Here is a 20,364-nt window from a genome sequence, read left to right as displayed (position 1 = left end):
GTCGTGTCACCAACGCGTGGTGCCACAGAGTGCACACACGCACCTATCTGTTAATAGTGGCCCATCGGGTAATCGTAACCCGGTAAACTCATGGAAAGGTTTAAGGTAGTCATGGTTTGAGTGGTGCCACCAGAAATTCCCCGCACCGGTTTATCTGGTCCCTTTTCTGCTGACATAGCACACGAACAACTGGTGAAATTTAAATTATACGCATCCCGTTTTAAAGTATTTTAGTCACTTTCCAAATAGAAAGTATCCTCAGTTTTACCTGAAGCTCTAGAGTCTGTTCGTCTTCCCTTACCAGACTTAACATATGTCAAGAGTGACCAAAATGGAAGCAGAGCGTGAGACAGAGTTATCTCAATTACTGTTAACTGAACTGTTATCGTATGTCTTAGAATCAACTCCCTCCTAAAACTTAGACGATGCAGCGTTGACGATAATCCATTAGGTATCAATTTGCAAATCCAGTGAAATGGTAGGTCGTTCTAAAATTTGGTGCGTTGAGGTTTTGCTTCGTGGAACTAACATTGTGGTAATAGGATCGAAACACAAGACGTTCTTCTGAAAGAGAAGGAAATCAATCACATGATCGAAATTGGCCCTTCTAGTACTTTGACAAACATGGCAAAGAGGACAATATCGAAGAAATACAGTGAGCACGATGCTGCTCTTCGGGAGCCGCGTTTGTTGCAATCGTTCGACGAACATGCTGCCGAAATATACTGTGAAACTATGCAAATCCGAACACAGCCACACAAGTCCTCCGCACCCCAGGAGCCTGTCCCAAAAGCTGCCCCAAAGGCTGCCCCTCCTGTCCCAGTAGCCACAGCTCCGTTGCCAGAACCAGGAAGACAGGTATCTACTATGCCTATAAACGTGGAGGATGTGCCTATTCAGTCCAGAGATGTTATTGTGGCAACAGTCGCGCAGAAGCTCCGAAAGCACTTCCTAGATATCGATTGTTCCAAATCGATAGCGCAACTTTGTGGAGGTACGAATATATAAATCCCTAACACCATTTTGATAAATTCTTTCTGACTTAATCACAAGGTCGATCGACAATGGAGAACGAGCTTGTTGGCGACTTGTCCCTAATCTTCGACCCGTTGCCTGACAGAGCAGAAGAGATGGGAATTTCGGAACTGTCACAGATTGTATCCGGGAGTACGTCGACCACGAAGCTATTGACAGCTCATGGAAAGCTTACCGCATCCATCTTCACGCATAAGATGCCTGGGGGTTTCACAATTACGGATGCTCGAAAGCATCTGGAGGTGCAGTGGAGATTGGGAGTTGGACGACAAAATGCCATACTGTTGAGGATGGCAACAGAGGTTTTGCCCTCGCGACTCAAGACCAGGGAAGAGGCGACAATGTTGCTGGACAAAATAGCTGAAGCTTATGCTGATGAACAAGGCTTAAAACTGCAGCCAATGACCGAAGTACCTATGTCAGCCCCTACGACTAGCTCTGAAACGAAGGTTATAAGCGGATGTAGCGATGTTGAACTCTACACTTCCAACGACATCTCACTCCCCGAAAGCGAAGCACTCGTCAACGCTCAGAAAATGCTCAATATTGTCAAGACGGAAAATGATACATTGCAGGAAAAGATGGACCTCCTCACCACAGAATTAGGAGACGATTTCATCCAAGGAATCTTACCAGCATGGTCTCCTGCAAAAATTCGGAAATACGAATCTTGCTGGAATTGGGCTCTGCAAGATCTGTTACTGCTACTTAACAGTATCTTGCGTGGCGAAACATCGTTGGACAACTCTGTAACACGCAGCACCTGCGACATGATCGTTCGCCGTTCGAATGATCGCCTGATTGATGTTATGCGTTACATGCTGAGCAGTAACAAACTTGCTGGAGATGAACTTCTGGTCTCGATGGCCAAGAGTGTATTAGCCATGCTGATAGAAGACAGTCAAAACTGGCTTTCCTGCGCCCAAACATCAAGATTCTTTGGCCATGAGTTACACAACCCGATCGACGCGTACGCGCAAGGAACACCAGGCTCGGACTCGGTAGAAGTGAAAGTAAAAACACGTTCACAAGGCACCTGGAAGTATGACACTTCACTTATAGACCTGTACAAATCAAGTCTGGCTTGTGTACGCGAAGACGGGTTGAGGCTCAAAGGAAAGACGGTCCTCTTAACTGGCGCCGGGCCTTCATCTATAGGACGAGAATTACTACAGCATCTCCTGGTTTCAGGGGCGCTCGTTCTCGTTGCGACAAGCCGTTTCTCTCCCACGGCTTGCCGTGAACTGCAAAATCTTTACATGAAGTGGGGATCATCTGGCTCACAGCTCGTCGTCTGTCCATTCAACCAAGGCAGTAGAGGAGACTGTGAAAGCCTGGTTCAGTACATTTTCAGCGCCAAAGCCAAAGGAGGACTCGGATGGGACCTCGATTTCGTTATTCCTTTCGCTGCGGTGTCTGAGGAGGGGCAGATCGATGAGCTTGATTCGAAGTCGGAGAAAGCCCATCGCATCATGCTTACCAATGTGCTGCGACTATTGGGGAGTATCAAGCAGCACAAGCAAGCCGGTCCACGGAACACGAGCCCAGTCAAGGTCTTGCTTCCTTTAAGTCCAAACCACGGTGTTTTTGGCAGAGATGGATTGTATGCCGAGTCCAAGGCTGGGCTCGAGATGCTTCTGAACAAGTGGTACTCGGAGGATTGGACATCATATCTTGCTATTTGCGGCGTCACGATAGGATGGGTTCGTGGGACGGGGCTTATGGCTGTAAATGATGCTGTGGCTGCTGAAGTCGAGGTGAGAACTGGTGTCAAGACGTTTTCTCAGTTTGAGATGGCTCAACGCCTCGCTGCTCTTTTGGTCAACCCATTCGCTCATGAGGTCGAGATTCAGCCTGTCAAGGTTGATATATCAGGTGGCATGGCTGATACAACTGACCTGCGATCAATCTTGTCTGATATCCGCCGAGAAATCAAGCAAGATTCCACTTCTACTCCGACTCATCAACATTTGCCATCACATCACCATGTCGACGAACCCGAAATAGGCAAGCCCCTGTCTTCCGTGTCACCAATGGCAAATCTGAAACTCAACTTTCCTCAACTGCCAGATTATGAAGACGACATTAGTCCTCTCAATACTCTTTCTGGTATGGTAGACCTGGACCGCACTGTGGTCATCACAGGTATATCCGAGGTGGGTCCATGGGGAAACTCCCGGACCCGATGGGAGATGGAGGCATTTGGAGAGTTCTCCCTCGAAGGATGCATCGAAATGGCTTGGATTATGGGACTTATCACACACTATAATGGAAAGCTTGGTGATGACATGGGAGGCGAGCAGTACACAGGCTGGGTGGATGCCAAAACTAAAGCTCCTGTTGCCGATGTTGACGTTAAAGCCCGATATGAGGAACAGATCATTGAGCACTCCGGTATTCGCTTGGTAGAGCCAGAGCTGGATAATGGCTACGACCCCAGAAAGAAGCAGCTACTGCACGAGATCGTTTTGACAAGGGATCTGGCTCCGTTTGCTGCACCACCCGAACTCGCTAAGCAGTTCATGCAAGAACATGGCGAAAAGGTTGATGCCATACCAGGAAGCACTGAAAATGAAGACTGGACTGTTCGACTGCGCAAAGGAGCCGTGATCCTTGTGCCAAAGGCACTTCGATTCGATCGTTCTGCAGCTGGTCAGATTCCTCAAGGCTGGGACGCGCGCAGATATGGTGTGCCAGACTGGGCTGTTGATCAAATCGGGAGAGAAACACTCTTTGCTCTGGTAGCTACAGCTGAGTCACTACTATCATCTGGCATTGTTGATCCTTATGAGCTGTATCAGTACATGCATGTCTCAGAGGTTGGCAACTGTGTCGGATCCGGCCTTGGCGGCCAACAGGCTTTGAAGAAAGCCTTCCGTTACAGATACCATGACAAACCAGTTCAAAGCGACGTGCTACAGGAGGTTTTCTCCAATACTGCAGCAGCATGGATCAATATGCTTCTTTTGTCAAGTTCTGGCCCTATTCGAACCCCAGTTGGAGCTTGTGCAACTGCGGTAGAATCGCTGGAACTAGGTTATGAGCTTATCACTGCTGGTAAGGCCAAAATCGCTCTCGTGTAAGAACTACGTCCCGATATCCAATGCACCATGGTACTGACTATATCTTTTGCAGTGGTGGCCACGATGACATGACCGAAGAAGTAGCATACGAGTTCGCCAAGATGCGCGCCACCGTCAATACAGACGAGGAAGAAGCCCGAGGTCGCATGTACAGCGAAATGTCTCGTCCAATGACAACAACACGCGACGGTTTCGTGGAATCTCAGGGTAGTGGGATTCAAGTCCTCGCTAGCGCCACGATGGCCATCAAGATGGGTCTTCCAATATACGGAATTGTCTCATGGGCGGGTACAGCAAGCGACAAAACAGGTCGAAGTGTGCCCTCTCCCGGAAAGGGGACGTTGACCAACGCACGCGAGACCCATGGCGCAGATAAAAACCTTCTGTTAGATATCCACTTCCGCAAAGATCGGATTACGAGGCACCAACAGCAAATTCAGGCAGATCTAGAACAGGACTTGAAGTCTTTGGAACAACGGTTTGCTATGTCAAGGAGCATCACAAAGAGTGAAGTGGACAAGATGAGTCTCTTTCTGCATAAAGAAGCCATCGAACGCAACAAACAAGTCCTCAAGTCTCTTGGCCACACCTTTTGGACCTCTCACACGGATATCTCTCCTATCAGGGGTGCGCTATCGGCATGGGGTCTTTCTATTGACGATTTGGACTTTGTTTCGCTGCACGGCACATCTACCGTTCTCAACGACAAGAATGAAACTAGTGTGATTCAAAGTCAACTTTCTCATCTTGGCCGTACGCGAGGTAATCCTGCCTACTGCATCACACAGAAGTATCTGACAGGCCATTCAAAAGGTGCAGCTGGTGCTTGGATGATCAACGGCGCTCTCCAAGCTCTAAATACTGGCCTGATTCCTGGTAATCGAAATGCGGACGACGTTGCCCCAGAACTAGAGGGCAATGACTTTCTGTTCTTTCCTCATCATAGCGTTCAGACAAACGGCCTTCGTGCTTTCTCGATTACATCATTTGGCTTTGGGCAGAAAGGCGCACAAGCCATCATTGTGCATCCGCGATATTTGTACGCTGCCCTTTCTGATGCTGAAGAGTTTCATCAATACAGGAGGAGGTTGAATGTCAGACAAAGACGAGCAACAAAATTCTTCCAGAGGGGCCTTGCCACTGAGACGTTATTTATTGCCAAGGAAGAGCCCCCATATACTGAAAAGCAGGAATCTCGTGTTTTACTGAACCCTGAGGCAAGGATGGAAGGTCAGCACTACAAGGATGTTTGAAATTTGTCAAATTCATGCTTTACGTGCAGAGAATATAAAAAGTTGTTAAATCTTAAACAGATAGCAATATTTATATTTTCCCCGTCTTATCTGGTTATAAATAACATTAGTTAAAATAGGACATTTTCTTGAAGTATATATATCTCTTATGTTCCTGGCGGTCATTTTTCTGATACCCTGCAGTGTGCGGAGTCGATTTGACTTGGCTCTGACGTGATTACTAATGAGAAGCACGTAACGAAACGCCAACACTAATAATCAAGTACCTGGCTGAAAGTTAACATTTACATCACTGACAGTAAAACCATCTTTATATCGCAGCACAGTTCTGAGATCGGTGACAAGAAACTAATGACTGGCATTTCGCTATTCCTTTGATTGAAAGTAAAGGCCAATGCCCCCACCAAGATCCGCCAACACTTGCACGCAATGTCGTGTTCGCAAGGTACCATTTGCTTCTATCATCTGAAGATAAGATTCTGACTCAAACTACAGGTTAGATGCGATGGCGGCCCAGAGTCATGCTCCAATTGTGAGCGCTTAGGCTTTAGTTGTGCTTTTGCCACCACGTCTCCAAGCCATCCAGAGCGTCGCCGCGGCTCTCGGGCTTGTGTCCAGTGTCGCAGTCAGAAGACCAGGTGCTCGGGCGAATTACCCACATGCGCGTCCTGTCGGCTGAGAGATAAAGATTGCTTGTATCCGGATAATAGAAGGTCTAGTCGAGCTTCAAAAAGATCTCCAAGTATCAGCAACCAGTCCGCCCATTCTGCCGCTGAAAGTTCCCCAATACCTTCGCGGCTTCACCAAACATCCCCTTCCAACTTGTCAACAGGCGATGGGAGCTTCACATTGTTATACAATGAATCAGCCTTACCAGCGGTGTCTAATCACCTCCCAGAGCCATCGCCTCAACAATCGACGTCTTGGAGAGGTTCTGTATCCGACCCGATTCCCAACCAAGTCGGTGATGGAAATCGCTCAATGCCTTTACCACCTATGCGGGATCGCCTGCAATTAGTTACGGACTTCTTCCGTCACATATACCCTCTGCCTTCGTATGCGTTTTTAAATGATGTTTCAATAACTCAACGCTGCCTTGACGGAAGTCTGGACGAGACCCTCCTTCTGGCCATTTGTGCAATATCTTCATTCCATCTTCAGTACTCCAAGTACCACCCAGCTTCGACGTTAGCATGGATTCAGCGAGCCGAAGACATAATCTGGTCTCGAATCGAGCAACCTACAATCTTCAGAACTCAAGCACTTCTTCTAATTGTTCATTATAGAATTGACACTGGATCATTTCAGCGTGCTTACATGTTGTTCGGTATCGCTGGCCGTGCAGCCAGTGCTTTGAGGTTGCAGTACGAGAGGATCGATCTTGGGCCCGTAGCGCAAGAGATTCGCCGAAGAATGATGTGGTGCATGATGCTGATCAATTGTCGGTTCTCTATTGGGCTTCCAGAGTCAGAGGTTTGCTCGCCTGATCTCATCTATCTCAAAATGCCATGTGGCGAGGAGCAGTTTCACGCCGATAATGATTCAGTTGTTGGCGATGACCCCTCAACTTTGGATGGGATATCCGAAAACGGACTCCTCGCAACTCATATAAGCGAGACAATGATATTACGCGACATCATGAGGCTGACGAGACAAGTCCGTCTTTCATCCCAGCCTATGCCACAACTTCCCGATCTGGTCGACGAATTTGTCAAAATGCTACAACAACTGCAGGTTCCGCCTTATAGCTATGAGGAACTGAAACGATACGCATCGTCGAGATGGCTTACTCGATATCTGACGGTACATCTAACTTGGCACCAAACACACTGCGATGCGTACAGGCTATTTCTATCAGGCTACCGTGAAGCAGCTTCCGAGGCTGTACTGGCATCCTGCTCACCAGCACATATCACCGCAGGTGCCAGACTTTGTCTTCATCATGCTCGGGCGAATATTACTATCCTGAAGGACTTCTCAATGCTTGGAGATGTGTTACGGCTATCGCACCATACAGTGGCCATCTGCGCGTACCACGCGTGCCGCCTTATCCTCTTCCTGAGCAGCTCTCCATTGATCCCCTCCGAATCCAACCTCACACCACAAGAAGCATTCAACCAAGCTTCTCAGATCCTGGAGTTGCTGAAACGGTTGTACAAGCACTCAGCTGTAGAACAGCATATTATCAAGGATCTGGAGTCTTTGATCCAATTGCACATGGCTGGTAAGACTGATGACCGACAAGAATCGCCTGAACAAGGTAATGGCGATAGTCAACAACCCCGCTTCGCTGTAACGGTTCGCAAGCACAAAAGTCTGGGGGTGCATAGCGTGCTACGACGAGCGGGCTTTGATGACGATAGTGCGGAGGCTGGGGTACCATCCGGGCAAGCTTTACCCCAGGTTCAATCAAGTGTCACAGGACCAGAGTTGCTCCGAGGATCACACGAGATGGAAACTCGGCAACCCGAAATTGGCTCAACAAGCGATGGTCACCTAGCATTGGACATCCTGATGCAAGCCGCGATGGGACCTAGTCCAGGTCCGCCATTGACCAACATTCCAATCGAGCCTTTTAGTCTCGGTCCTTGGGATGCACTAAATGAGTGGCCATACCAAGGTACTTTTTCGCCGAGATCCGATGCGGATTATTTTTGAAGGAGGCTGCGAATTGCCTCCTGGTTTGTTCGCCGATTACCGATTAGCGATCCCCCGCTTGTCCTCTCCTCCAAATGAAACTTGGGGTTCAGCGAGTACCGAGTAGGACCGGAGGAAGTTGTGCTGAGGATTCTTGTCTTTTCTCTTTTAACTATTCATGGTATTGGATTCTCGAATTCCAAAATTCTATTGCTCTTACTCTTTTGCGACAGTCATCTGGCACAGCAAAGGGCGTACCTTCATTATACATCTCACGACACAGCTGAGTTCATCGTCAACGTACAATCACATCCAAGATGCCTTCGTCTCCTCCCAATATCGTTTTTATCATGGCAGATGACCATGCGGCTAAATCTATATCATGCTACGGTGCAGGTATCAACAGCACTCCCAACCTCGATCGCATTGCCAACGAAGGAATGCGTTTTGACCATTGCTATGTCACCAACAGTATCTGCACACCGTCTCGAGCTGCCATTCTCTGCGGTACACACAACCACGTCAATGGAGTGATGACGCTCGACTCTAAAATCAACAAAAGGCTGCCCAATGTTGCTAAACAGCTAAAGTCAGGTCCTGCGGCCTACCAAACAGCGATGGTGGGCAAGTGGCATCTTGGCGAGGGCGAGGACCACGAACCCACTGGCTTTGACTACTGGAGCGTTGTACCTGGCCAAGGTGAATACTGGGACCCTCAGTTCATTGAACCCTCTGGCACGACTCGAGTTCCCGGATACGCGACCGATATCATCACAGATAAATGCATAGACTGGATGGAAAAGCGTGACAAGTCACGACCATTCTTTCTCATGTGTCATCATAAAGCCCCGCATCGATCTTGGGAGTACGATCAGAAACATAAAGACCTCTACAAGGACCCAGTTCGGCTGCCCGATACCTTCACCGATGACTATAAAAACCGCGCCAATGCTGCCAAAGTGGCCAAGATGAAAGTCGCAGAAGACTTGACCTACACCGACCTGGGCATTGTGCAACCAGAAGGTCCTAGAAGTCAGACCGGCGAAAAGATGATTGACGTTTGGTGGTGGAATGACCGCAAGATCCCTGCGCCTGACGACGTCACGGGGTTGAGACTTATCTGCAAGGAGACAGCTCAAGTGTTTACCTTCAAAACCAAGCAAGAGCTCGCAGAGTGGAAGTTCCAACGCTACATGCAGAGGTACCTTCGGACTATCCAAAGCATTGATGACAATGTTGGCCGTATGCTTGATTGGCTTGACAAAGAAGGCCTTGCAGAGGATACAATTGTTGTCTACACATCAGACCAAGGCTTCTTCCTCGGTGAGCATGGCTGGTTCGATAAGAGATTCATGTATGAGGAGAGCTTCCAGATGCCTTTCATGATCCGTTATCCACGAGAAATTACCCCCAAGTCGGTATGTGGTGATATTATCTGCAATGTCGATTTCGCACCTACGTTTCTCGACTTTGCAAACACCCGCATCCCTACATACATGCAGGGTGTATCTTTCCGGTCACTTGTTCAAGGCAAGACACCATCAGACTGGCAACAAGTTGCGTACCATCGCTACTGGATGCACCGAGATGTCATTCATGAAGCATATGCCCACTACGGTGTTCGTGATCAGCGGTACAAACTGATATACTGGTACAATGAGGGCTTTGGCCTAGAAGGTACAAGAGAGGGAGGTCAAGAGAGAGAATGGGAGCTATTTGACTGCCAGGAAGACCCACTGGAACTGTTCAATTGTTACAAGGACCCTGAATATGTTGATGTTGTTCGACGGATGACGCAGATGTTGGAGGATAAGATGGCGGAGATTGGAGATGAGCCAGTCCACAAACTACTTGGCTCCGTGTGAGCAATAGTTCAATTAAATGCTACATATAGTTCAAAATAAAATGGATCTCAATTAAATAACCCTCGATTACGTTCCATCAATTCAAGCATCAGAAAGTATAACCAAGTTAATATCCAGTAATCCAGTAGACAAGCGTGTTTGGCTCAATCAGAAGGTAGCTCTCTTCAACTAGCTACACAGTCATTCGATAGAGCCATCTTATGTTAGGAACTATAATGCCTTTTGCTTATCTTAGCCCAATAAATAGCCCAATTAAACGTCGCTTGTATTCACTTATTCCCGTCTTGTATCTGTCTCTCTACTCCTGATAGTAAAGTTTCTATCTTGAATTACACTTTTCAGGCACTATGACTCCAATGCTTACACAGGACCTTTTTTTTTTGCCTTGCCTTGCCTTGCCTTGCCTTGCCTTGCTTTGCCCTAATATAAGTCTCTCTACTCTATATCCTTGAACTCAACGTCGCACGCAATGGAAACTAGCCGCAATTATGGATCAGGAAAACGTTCTCCGCGTGTAATATTCATCAATTGCCATAATGGATAATAATGACGAGCTACATAAATCCCAGGAAGTGGTTTACCGAGCGTTTGGAAATATCTGCCGAGGCAAGCCACTGTCCGCCGAGTAGCGAGTCACCAATCAGATCATCGGGATCACCGACAACCGTAGTAGATCAGCTGGCACATCAGGGAAGGATGCAAGCACGTCAATGAAGGATAGTAGCACATCAGAAAAGAAGGCTAGTTATTTTGGAGTGGGTGTAGGAGCTGAAAGAAATCTGGGGTAAGTATTATGACAAGACGGCGTCAACGATGGCTGCCAGTGTGGTTCATAAATAGCCCAAGGCCACTTACAAAATGATTAACAGCAGCTCCAAGCACCTAGATTTTGATTTCACATATCTTGGAACTACTTCTTCTTCCCTGTCATTATGTCTACAGAGAAGATTCCCATCTCTTACATGGAGGAACAGCCTCCCAAAAACCTCAAAATGTTGAGCAAGCAAGATGCAGCAGCCAACGAAGCCCAGCGTGTCGACACAACCTTGACAGCAAAGCAGGCATTCAAGTACTACTACAAAGCCGTGGCTTGGAGTGTAGCAATGTCCATGTCAACAATCATGGAATCATACGGTTTGCTCCTGATGAACTCGTTCTTCGCCTTTCCCCAGTTCCAACAGAAGTATGGAGTGCAACTACCCAACGGTTCCTACTCTGTCCCAGCAAAATGGCAGTTGGCACTTACCATCACCAGCAATATTGGGCTAATTATTGGCGTTTTTGCCAATGGCTACTGTGCGGATCGATGGGGGTTGAGAAAGGTCATGCTCGTCTCGCATGTTTTTTTCGCAGGGTTTGTGTTTATCAACTTTTTCGCCGAAAATGTTGAAACTCTTGTCGCCGGAACTCTTTTAGTGTAAGTCGTCTCGCTATTGCAATCCCTTGCACAAATATCTGACCAAGGGTTCACAGGTCTATCCCATGTGGGTTCTTCGCCGCAGCAACTCCATCGTACGCGGCCGAGGTGTCTCCATTACGTTTAAACGGATACTTGACGGTTTATGTCAACCTTTGTTGGGTTATGGGCAAGATGATATCTTTCGGTGTCCTCACCTCTATGCTCCGTAACCCAACAGAGTGGTCCTACCGCATCCCCTTTGCCATTCAATGGGGCTGGCCCCCGTTCATGATTGTCGCAACATACCTCGCCCCCGAGTCACCATGGTGGTTGATCAGAAATGGTCGTGTCGAAGAAGCTGAGAAGAGTCTCGGACGTCTATGTTCTGCGCCAATTGATGTCATTGACCCCAAGAATACAATCGCAATGATGGCTCGCACAATTGAGACAGAGCGAGACATGAACATTCAAGGATCCTACCTCGATTGCTTCAGAGGAGAGAACCTGCGCCGAACAGAGATTGCCATGATCAGCTGGGGTTGTCAGATTCTTCCAGGTTTTGCAATTCAGAACTACATCACATACTTCTTTACTCTTGCGGGTTTATCGTCGGGTGATTCATTCAAGCTTTCTCTAGGTGAGTAGCCTTGTACAAGATATTATGAGTGATTTACTGATCTGCAAAAATAGGAAATGCTGGTCTCGCATTTGTTGGTACTGTTTCATCGTGGTTTATGATGACACGTTTCGGCTGGCGCACCCTTTACATGGGCGGATTGTGTGCCATGCTGCCCATCATGAGTCTTGTCGCTTTCCTCGATTTCGCAACTCAAGATAAAGATAACATCCGTTGGGCCCAGTCGGCTCTTCTGCTGGTTTGGTTCTTCTGTTACGGTAGGATGTTTTGTAATTACAGATTTTATGAGATCACAGCTGACGATTTGGACTGCAGGCATCTCTATGGGCCCCATCCCGTATGGTATCGCGGCCAACGTCGGGGCTTCCAACCTTCGTGTCAAGACCATCTCACTCGCTCGCAACACTTATTATTTTCTGTCCATCATCAACGTCATTGTGGCGCCGTATCTGTTGAACCCACAAGAAGCGAACTTGAAGGGCAAGGCAGCTTTTCCTGCTGCCGGACTAACTATTATTCTTCTTGTCTGGACTTTCTTTAGACTGCCTGAAGTGAAGGGACTCACTGCCGAGACTCTAGACCACCTTTTTGAAAACAAGGTGTCGGCTAGAAAGTTCAAAAATGCTGCAAAAAATTATCAGTAGGATATGTGGTTTAATTGCCTAGTTAGGGTGAATATTGATAACTCGACTTTCAGAAAAGATTATCCAACGTTTCTTGAGGCAACATCTCCCGACCTCCTAGGCCAGACCATTTATCCTTATTGATACGTGAGATTGATAGAGTCACAACTAGTTCAAGATTCAAGACAAGAAAGACTTTTGCGTAATGTGGTTACGAGATTCTACATTTGACAGGCTATTTCAATTCACGACTGTAGGGTAATCTGCCAATTCCAGATGCCGAACATGTGAGGCCAGCTTTCGCTAACGAGATATGGAAGGGGTCTTGCGTTTGCTAGCATAGCTGGTGGGGTATTCCCAGGGGCATATTGCTGGTTTCAACGCTAAGCTCGTGGTTTGGCTCTCAGGAACCAACAGTTGCGGATTTGTTCCGATTAATATGGCCTGTTGCTTGACCGCTTGGGCGTCAGAGCAATACCAGCACGTCATTGTGTTGATGGTGAGCAGCGACAGTGGACCAAAATAGCATTTAGCGATGTGTATCAGAATTGAAAGGCTACTATCTTGTCGTTCATTATTATTATTAATCGCCTTTTCGCAAGCCCGATTGCTTATCCATGACATTCTCCTGCCAACCGTCGCGACAGAGTTCCCAGAACTCGTGATACATGGACGTGTTGAACTTGGTCAAGGCTTCCATCGAGGCATCATATCGAATACAGCCAGAAATATAGCTTCGGAGGTTTTGTCCGTGCCGCTGCAACGTAGCAGCTATTACGTGAACTTCTGCATCCTTTGCTTAGAACCAACAGACAGTTACACAAATAATGGATTAGCGAAATTAAAACTCCACTCATGCACGGTTCGCGCTTATTTATCTAAATAAAAACTCAAAGAACCCCGTTGGCTTGTGATCAACACCAAATGTTCTCAACCCAGCCTCCGATCCTTCTACAAACATTATGTTATTCAGCCTCATACTTGCTCTTGGTCTCATGGCGACAGCCAACAGTTTTAAATTCCAGTCGGAGGAATATGTCAACGGGGACTTTTTCGACAAACGCTGCGTCAAAGCTTTGACAACCGACATTGAATGCGACCAGTACACCAAAATGATAGGGCAATATAGGTCAATGGGATGGTCGGGAAGTAATACAACGGCCGATTACATGTGCTTCGCATCATGCTTCGACTCCCTCCAAAAATGGAACCAGACAGTGACCACAGAGTGCGCCAAGGACCTCAGCAGAGCCTTCCCCCCGTACCAACTTGAAGACATGGTCAATTTAGCCAACGAGGTGCGGCAAATGTGGAACGCAACCTGTATCAGAGATACGGGATCGGGTCGCTATTGCTTTGGTCCGTACCAGACAATCAATTATGTGGCGCATGGCTAACCTTCTCAGATGTCGTCGACGAAATACGTGGACCATATACATATGGGGAGAAGATAACATTTAAAGAACCATGCAATCCCTGCTACGGCATGGTCGTCAACGCTATGTTGAATGCTTCGATAGAGATGGACTTATGGGGATTGGATGATGATTACTGGAAAGGCCAACTTGAACTTGTCCATGCAAAGTGCGGAGGTCCTGACAAGATTGAGAAGGACTTTGAACAACAAAAGGTTTACAACGCTTCTCATCCCAGAGAGCCAGAGTTGCTGAAGAACATGGGTACATCGGCTAAAATTGGGGGAGTCTGGTTTGCAGTGCTCTTCTATGGTTGCAGTATCTTCATATTATAAATCATTTAGCTCAACCTTTAGTCCTCTCAACTTGCACCTCATGCTGCACCCGAATCTGGGACTTGCCCCCTTCCTTGTGACTCATACCAGTATACAGTTCATCTGTTGAGCCTTGCAGAGTTGCATCATCATCCAGGCGTTCAAAGGATCTTCCTTCCAAGCCATCGTCAATTGTGCGCTTTCTCGAAGTCACAGGTCCGCGATTGGATATCTTGCCGATCGTGACCAAAGCTTAAATTAGAAAATCCTAGTTTTGAAATTAACCATTGAGCTTCAATACCGAAATACCACGTCCTGACTCTGGACGTCAGCGTCACATTATGACAGTCAAGTGGATATTGCCCGCTGACTGCGAACCTGCTCAGCTAGTCAGCTTTTCGTACGCTCTGATCCCTGTTACCAATGCCTAATTTAGCGACAAAAATGCAATGCTTATACGCAGAATCCTTTGCGCCATCCCATATTAATATCCCTCCTCCTCATGCACGGTGATACGATTTCTGTTTCACTACCATTCTTGTACCCAGCCAACACAAATCAACCCTGAACAACCGGTGGCCAGCACAAATAAATACTTGTCAAGATAAAGTTGTTCCTTTCCTTTCTTTTTGCTTCCAGGTTCTCTTGCGTCCCCGTTGACCGTTGCAATCGAAGGCTCTATTTCTATTCGCAACATGAAGACAGGGACTATTACCACTGGCGATGGCGTCAGCCTCACCTACAACCAGAGCGGTCCCGAGGCTGGCAAGCCGCTGCTTTTTGTTCCCGGATGGCGTCAAAGCGCCGCAGAGTGGAAGAAGCAGGTCGAGTACTTTTCCAAGAATGGATTCAGAGTTACCACCTATGACATGCGTGGCCACGGAGAGTCTGCCAAACCCAAATTTGGCTACCGTGTTTCTCGCTTCGCATCCGACCTGAACGACCTTATTACACAACTGCACCTCAAGGATCTCACTATTGTCGGTCACTCCATGGGTTCCTCCATCACCTGGGCCTTCTGGGACCAGTACCCTACCTCCCACAAGTTCATCCGCAAGCTTGTCTTTGCTGATCAGTCAGCTGACTTTGTCATCGATTTTATCTGGCCCAAGGAGAAGGCCCGAGAGATGGCCGCCATCTTCACTCCCGATGCAGTCTACCAAACCGCCGCCGACTTGGCAACCCAAGGCCCAGCTTTGGTGAAGAGTATGTTCACCGACGCTGTCAGCAAGGCCGACTACGACTGGATTATTGCGCAGAACATGAAGATGAGCGACAAGAACGCCGGCACTCTCCTGATTGACCATACCTTCCGGGACTGGCGTGATGTTCTTCCCAACATCAATGTTCCTGCTTTGGTTATCGCTGGAGAGCTCAGCATCTTCCCTTACCAAGGAGTAGAGTGGGTTGCAACCCAGATTCCCGGCGCTCAGCACTATACCTTTACAGCTGCGGAAAAGGGTAGCCACTTTGTATTTTGGGAGAACCCTGAGAAGTTTAACTCGGTAGTGAGAAAGTTTATTGAGGCATAACTGCCAAAGGCTCATATGCGCTGATAGATATAATATTCATTCAATAGATATATGATCTACAAATTACACTATAAAGAACAGCTTCTTATTAAACTTTACACTGTTGACTGTAGTGTTTGAACATCTGGAGTCCAAGTGGAAAAAAAGTATACAAGCACTGTGCATAGAAGTAAAATCCAAATATATGTCTTGCTTTAAAATAGTATTATATAAACAGTAAAATCCAACTGTGTAATCATGTACCGCTATTGGGGTCAATCCTGGCCATGATGCAGTTGTTCTCAACCCAGCCACCCTGCTTGTTGCCCTTTGCCGAGCAGTTGCAACTATCAATCGGAACCTTCATATAACGCATACACTCATCATAGTTTGCCGTCCACACACAACCCTCATTCACCTGGAAGGCAAGCTTGAAGTGATAACCCGTACTAGGTGTCTTCTTGCCCTCCAGTTTGTAGTTCGACCAGACTGGACCTTGGACCTGGTCGTTAACTACGTCGCGGCAAAACGACTCAGCAGCGTATGTGATAGCCTCATAGTTGGACTGCTGTCCAGAGTTGTAACAGTGCTTCTCATTTAGGCCAGGGTCGGGCTTTGCGAGAGTAGGTGTTGGTGAGGGAGTGGTACTTGTGGTCTTGGTGTTGATCCATGAGTTGCAAGTCTCTCTCTCTACACAAGCTGGTCCACCATGACCTCCCCCGATACCAACGTTGCAGTTGGTAACAGTGGCTGTCTCAGCACACGAGCTACCATCGGGTGTGGAGATGGTGGTATCGGGGACTTGCTGGGTGAGTGATGGGAGATCTGTCAAGAGGGGTGGGTTTTTGGAGGAAGTGACCTGCTCTGTTGTAGAAGGTACCTCATCGCTCGTGACAATGTCGGATGACGGTCTCATAGAAGTCGCAAATGTAGTAAAGTCGGTAGTAGGCTCAACCGTAGACTCAGTAGTGAAGGATGGGTTGGGACGGTCGCAAGAGAGACCATCAGTATCTCTCTTAGATGTAGTCGGTCCAGCCCAAACAAAAGTGACTGACACCTCCCAAACGCGGCTTGCGTCTTGCATGTTGGCCAATCTCTTTTGCCAAGAGGTAAGGTCACCTGCAGGAATATTCGCAATGTTGGCGGCATTTGCAACGTCTGTTGTCAATGCAGTGATGAGTTTATTCTTGGCATAAACCACGCCCTGGTTCATGGAGTAGTCTTGGTTGCCAGTGAACCTGTCGGCCATAAAAGTCTGGTACTTGTCCGCGAATGACCAGACACCGTTGATGACGGCATCGTCCTTCATACAGTTCTTCGCATTCTCATCCATATCGACACTAGTAACCAAGTTAGAGATTGTTATAGCAACTGACCGAGGTTTACTTACAGAGTTTGGTAGATGCGGAGGTTCTGGCGGATGAGAGCATTCTTGGCCTCATCGACATTGAACATCTCAACACCAATTGCCAGCGCCTCGAGAAAGAGCATCTTATCCTCGATCCATCTCTTCGCGTTGGCAATGTTTGTATTGGCTCTCACCGCTTTGCCATTGGAGGCCTTCTTGTCGGCCTGGGTCTTGGTGCCTTGAGGATCTGTGATCTGGGCCTTTGCATTGCCGTTGGTCCACTGGTCCATACCAATAAAGTCATCCATAAACTGGGCATTGTTGGGCATGAGAACCTCTGCGCTGCCAGGGTAGGTGTCAAACACCTTTTGGATCAGGTTTGAACCCGAGTTGATGCCGCCGTAGGACTTGATGTCGTCACAGTTGATCTTGTTAGGTGTACCGGTCTTCATGCCAACGACAGCGGCTGCAGCTGGATCGATGATGAACCGCCAGAAGTCCAAGAGCATACTCTTCTCATAAACATGATCGATGGAGGGTCCTTCGACATCCGTTAATCCCGTCTTGGGATATGAAGCCTCCCCAATGTTGTTAAGAGATGGCACACAGTTGGTGTCGCGCGTTGTTCGCCACCATCTCTTGATCTGATTCAAAGGAGAGTTCTGAGACACAATTGCTGCCTCGTTGTTCAAAACAAGGTTTCCACCTGGGTACGCGGGGAATCTTGGTGCACCAACCGGGGTGTTAGACCAATCGCAACCGGCAATGTTCTTCTTGATGTCTATGCCGCCTCTTCGCTCAAGAGATCGTCGCTTCAATGACTCAGAATCATCGTTGGCAGTAAGATCAACGTTGCATGTGGTGCACTCGCTGTCGCCAGAGGGTCCGCATGCTGCTGCAGAGGATGTAGTTGTTGTGCCAGTGACGCTGCATCCTGTATGTGTCTTGGTGCAGGTTGTTTGACACTCCGGGGTAACAGATACTCCTGCTGGGCCGGTATATGTTGTGCAGGCAACAAAACAATCGGTAACAGTAGCCTTATCAGTGCAGGTGGTTGAAGACTTATCGTCGTCGTCGTCGTCGTCGTCGTCCTCCCCAGTCTCTTCAGTGACGGGCGTTGATGTACAACCGGAAGCAGGAGGGATGCAAGGGAAAGAAAATTTGGGCAGGTTAGGAAGCTGGAACCAAGTGTTGATGACAGGAGGGAAGCCCCAGAGAATGATACCAGAGCCACCCCCACCACAGTCATTACAGCCAACGAGGACTGGAACAACTGTTGGGTCAGAACCCTCTGAAGTAGTGGTGGTGATCCAAGTGTTAGTAGTCCATTCTGGGTGTCCAATAACAGTGCTGGGGTTAAATCCAGGAGGGGCTTCTGTTACGACCGGCATGTCAGTGTCAGTTGTAGCAGCGCTAGTGACAGGGTTGGCAGTGGCGGATGGAGCAGGCACTGTTGTCGATGGGACACCATCAAAGTCCGTTGTCTCAACAGGCCCGGATCCAGTTGTAGTAGCACCGTTGTTGACTTCAGAAGATCCAGTAGATGAGGCATCGGTGTTATCTGCAACAGGCTTTGTGGTAACCCCATCTCCCTCGGTTGTTGGCTGAGCAGCGTTACCGTCAGTGGTGCTAGCAGCTGAGGAGTCCTCTTGACCAAGAGAAGTCTCATTGCTGTTACCATCTGAGTTCTGGTCGCTCGAAGCACTAGTTGACTGCTCTGGGGATCCAGTGGTCTGGTCTTGGTTCCCAGGAAGAGTAGTGGGTGCACCATTAGCATCAGTTGTGACAGCTCCTGAATGATCTTCGGTAGCGTCTCCAGGGGCGGCGGATGTAAACTCATCGCCATTGCTCTGGGTCAGAGTACCCTGGTCATTTGGAAGGGTGTTTCCAGGAGCAGTAGTGGCAGGACCAGCAATTGATGTGTCTATACCAGTTGGTGCTACCTCTGTGCTGGGAGCTGCGTCGGTTTGTGTTGCAGTGTCTTGACCTTGCTCAGTGCCAGTGGCCGGGTTGGAGACAGTCTCTTCTGGCGATCCCGGTGTGTTGGTTGGATCGTGGGAGACAGTTGGGCCTCCGTTGCTGGTCCCATCCGTGGCAACTTCAGTTGGATTGGCATCACTGCCTGGGGGCGATGTGCCAGAAGCGTCACCAGGAACTCCACCAGACGCAGTGTTGTCAGCCTCGCCTGGGACTGTAGCAGTACCAGATGAACTATCGGAAACACCCTCAGAGATCCCAGTTGGGCTGTCTGTAGTTCCAGGCTCTCCTGGCACTGTAGCAGTACCAGATGGACCAGAACCCTCGGGGATGGTAGCAGTATCAGAGGCACCACTGTCTTGTGGTGATGTGCCAGAAGCTTCACCAGGGACACCACCGGACGCAGTGGTGCCAGCCTCGCCTGGGCCTGTAGCAGTACCAGATGGACCAGAACCCTCAGGGTTGGTAGCGGTGTCAGAGGCGCCACCAGGAACGTCACTAGGGATAGTAGTGGGAAGGTCGGTTGCTGTGTTTGCATCCGTAGCTCCAGGTCCTCCTGGTACATCAGCAGTTCCGGTCGGTTGACCAGAAACTTCAGTGTTGACTAGAGTGCCAGAAGATTGTTCAGGGAAACCAGAAGCAGTGCCAGATGGATTCCCGGAATCCTCGGGTCCAGTAGCAGTACCAGAAGCGTCAGGGTTCGTGACAGTACCAGAGTGCTCTCCAGGGAAGTCAGCAGTACCGGTGGGGAAAGAGCCATCAGTCTGGGGAGACGAAGGAGATCCGGAGTTACCCGCACCTCCAGATGTCTCTTCAGAGTCACCATCAGTGACGGTTCCTGGTACACTGCCACCCTCTGAAGTAGGCTCTGGAAAAGATCCTGTACCAGTCACGGAACCCTCTGGGAGCCCAATGGTATTTGATACCGCGTCTTGTGTGTTTGTGTTCAAGTCGGACTCAGAGAAAGGAATGGATACTGAGATCTGACCGCTCTCGTGGGGAGAGGTCCCTGTTGAGGTGTCATGCGCACTATCTTGGCCCGTTTTCGTTGAGTCTCCATACGTGGATGAAAGTCCCAAAGAGATGTGATTACTTTGGGTAGGTGTGCCATCAGCAATTGAAGTTTCCGAGGGTTTGGATGGCTTGCAAGGACCTCCCAAGACGCCTGTGCTCCAAAGAGCCAATAGTAAAGAGCGTTTCATAGTATGAACAATAGTAAAAGAATGACTTGGTTGAAATGACTGATAAACAAGAAGATTCACTTCCG

General features: G+C 48.4%; 7 protein-coding genes across 7 annotated transcripts; 6 read left to right on the top strand and 1 right to left on the bottom strand.

Moving 5' to 3' along the window:
- Positions 1 to 331: 331 nt before the first annotated feature.
- Positions 332 to 5,371, top strand: FGSG_00036 (uncharacterized protein; the record flags this gene model as incomplete). Its single annotated transcript, XM_011317320.1, has 5 exons — positions 332 to 387; positions 452 to 478; positions 543 to 994; positions 1,054 to 4,114; positions 4,171 to 5,371. The coding sequence occupies 5 exons, from the start codon at positions 332 to 334 to the stop codon at positions 5,369 to 5,371; spliced, it is 4,797 nt and encodes a 1,598-aa protein (XP_011315622.1).
- A 394-nt stretch (positions 5,372 to 5,765) lies between these two features.
- On the top strand, positions 5,766 to 8,029 carry FGSG_11654 (uncharacterized protein; the record flags this gene model as incomplete). Its single annotated transcript, XM_011317319.1, has 2 exons — positions 5,766 to 5,816; positions 5,867 to 8,029. The coding sequence occupies 2 exons, from the start codon at positions 5,766 to 5,768 to the stop codon at positions 8,027 to 8,029; spliced, it is 2,214 nt and encodes a 737-aa protein (XP_011315621.1).
- A 419-nt stretch (positions 8,030 to 8,448) lies between these two features.
- Positions 8,449 to 9,873, top strand: FGSG_11653 (uncharacterized protein; the record flags this gene model as incomplete). The annotated part of the gene is made up of 1 exon (XM_011317318.1): positions 8,449 to 9,873. One exon carries the CDS (start codon positions 8,449 to 8,451, stop codon positions 9,871 to 9,873), a length of 1,425 nt encoding a protein of 474 aa, XP_011315620.1.
- A 932-nt stretch (positions 9,874 to 10,805) lies between these two features.
- Positions 10,806 to 12,553, top strand: FGSG_00034 (uncharacterized protein; the record flags this gene model as incomplete). The annotated part of the gene is made up of 4 exons (XM_011317317.1): positions 10,806 to 11,290; positions 11,347 to 11,909; positions 11,963 to 12,166; positions 12,225 to 12,553. 4 exons carry the CDS (start codon positions 10,806 to 10,808, stop codon positions 12,551 to 12,553), a joined length of 1,581 nt encoding a protein of 526 aa, XP_011315619.1.
- Positions 12,554 to 13,494: 941 nt separating this feature from the next.
- Positions 13,495 to 14,282, top strand: FGSG_00033 (uncharacterized protein; the record flags this gene model as incomplete). The annotated part of the gene is made up of 2 exons (XM_011317316.1): positions 13,495 to 13,891; positions 13,996 to 14,282. The coding sequence occupies 2 exons, from the start codon at positions 13,495 to 13,497 to the stop codon at positions 14,280 to 14,282; spliced, it is 684 nt and encodes a 227-aa protein (XP_011315618.1).
- A 674-nt stretch (positions 14,283 to 14,956) lies between these two features.
- On the top strand, positions 14,957 to 15,793 carry FGSG_00032 (uncharacterized protein; the record flags this gene model as incomplete). Its single annotated transcript, XM_011317315.1, has 1 exon — positions 14,957 to 15,793. The coding sequence occupies one exon, from the start codon at positions 14,957 to 14,959 to the stop codon at positions 15,791 to 15,793; it is 837 nt and encodes a 278-aa protein (XP_011315617.1).
- A 281-nt stretch (positions 15,794 to 16,074) lies between these two features.
- On the bottom strand, positions 16,075 to 20,299 carry FGSG_00031 (uncharacterized protein; the record flags this gene model as incomplete). Its single annotated transcript, XM_011317314.1, has 3 exons — positions 16,075 to 16,100; positions 16,178 to 17,112; positions 17,163 to 20,299. 3 exons carry the CDS (start codon positions 20,297 to 20,299, stop codon positions 16,075 to 16,077), a joined length of 4,098 nt encoding a protein of 1,365 aa, XP_011315616.1.
- Between the last annotated feature and the right edge of the window lie 65 nt (positions 20,300 to 20,364).

The sequence above is a fragment of the Fusarium graminearum genome, chromosome 1, assembly GCF_000240135.3.
Source record: "Fusarium graminearum PH-1 chromosome 1, whole genome shotgun sequence".
Lineage (NCBI taxonomy): Eukaryota > Fungi > Ascomycota > Sordariomycetes > Hypocreales > Nectriaceae > Fusarium > Fusarium graminearum.
Note: the sequence above shows the minus strand (reverse complement) of the source record. Positions and strands in the feature narration are given on the sequence as shown.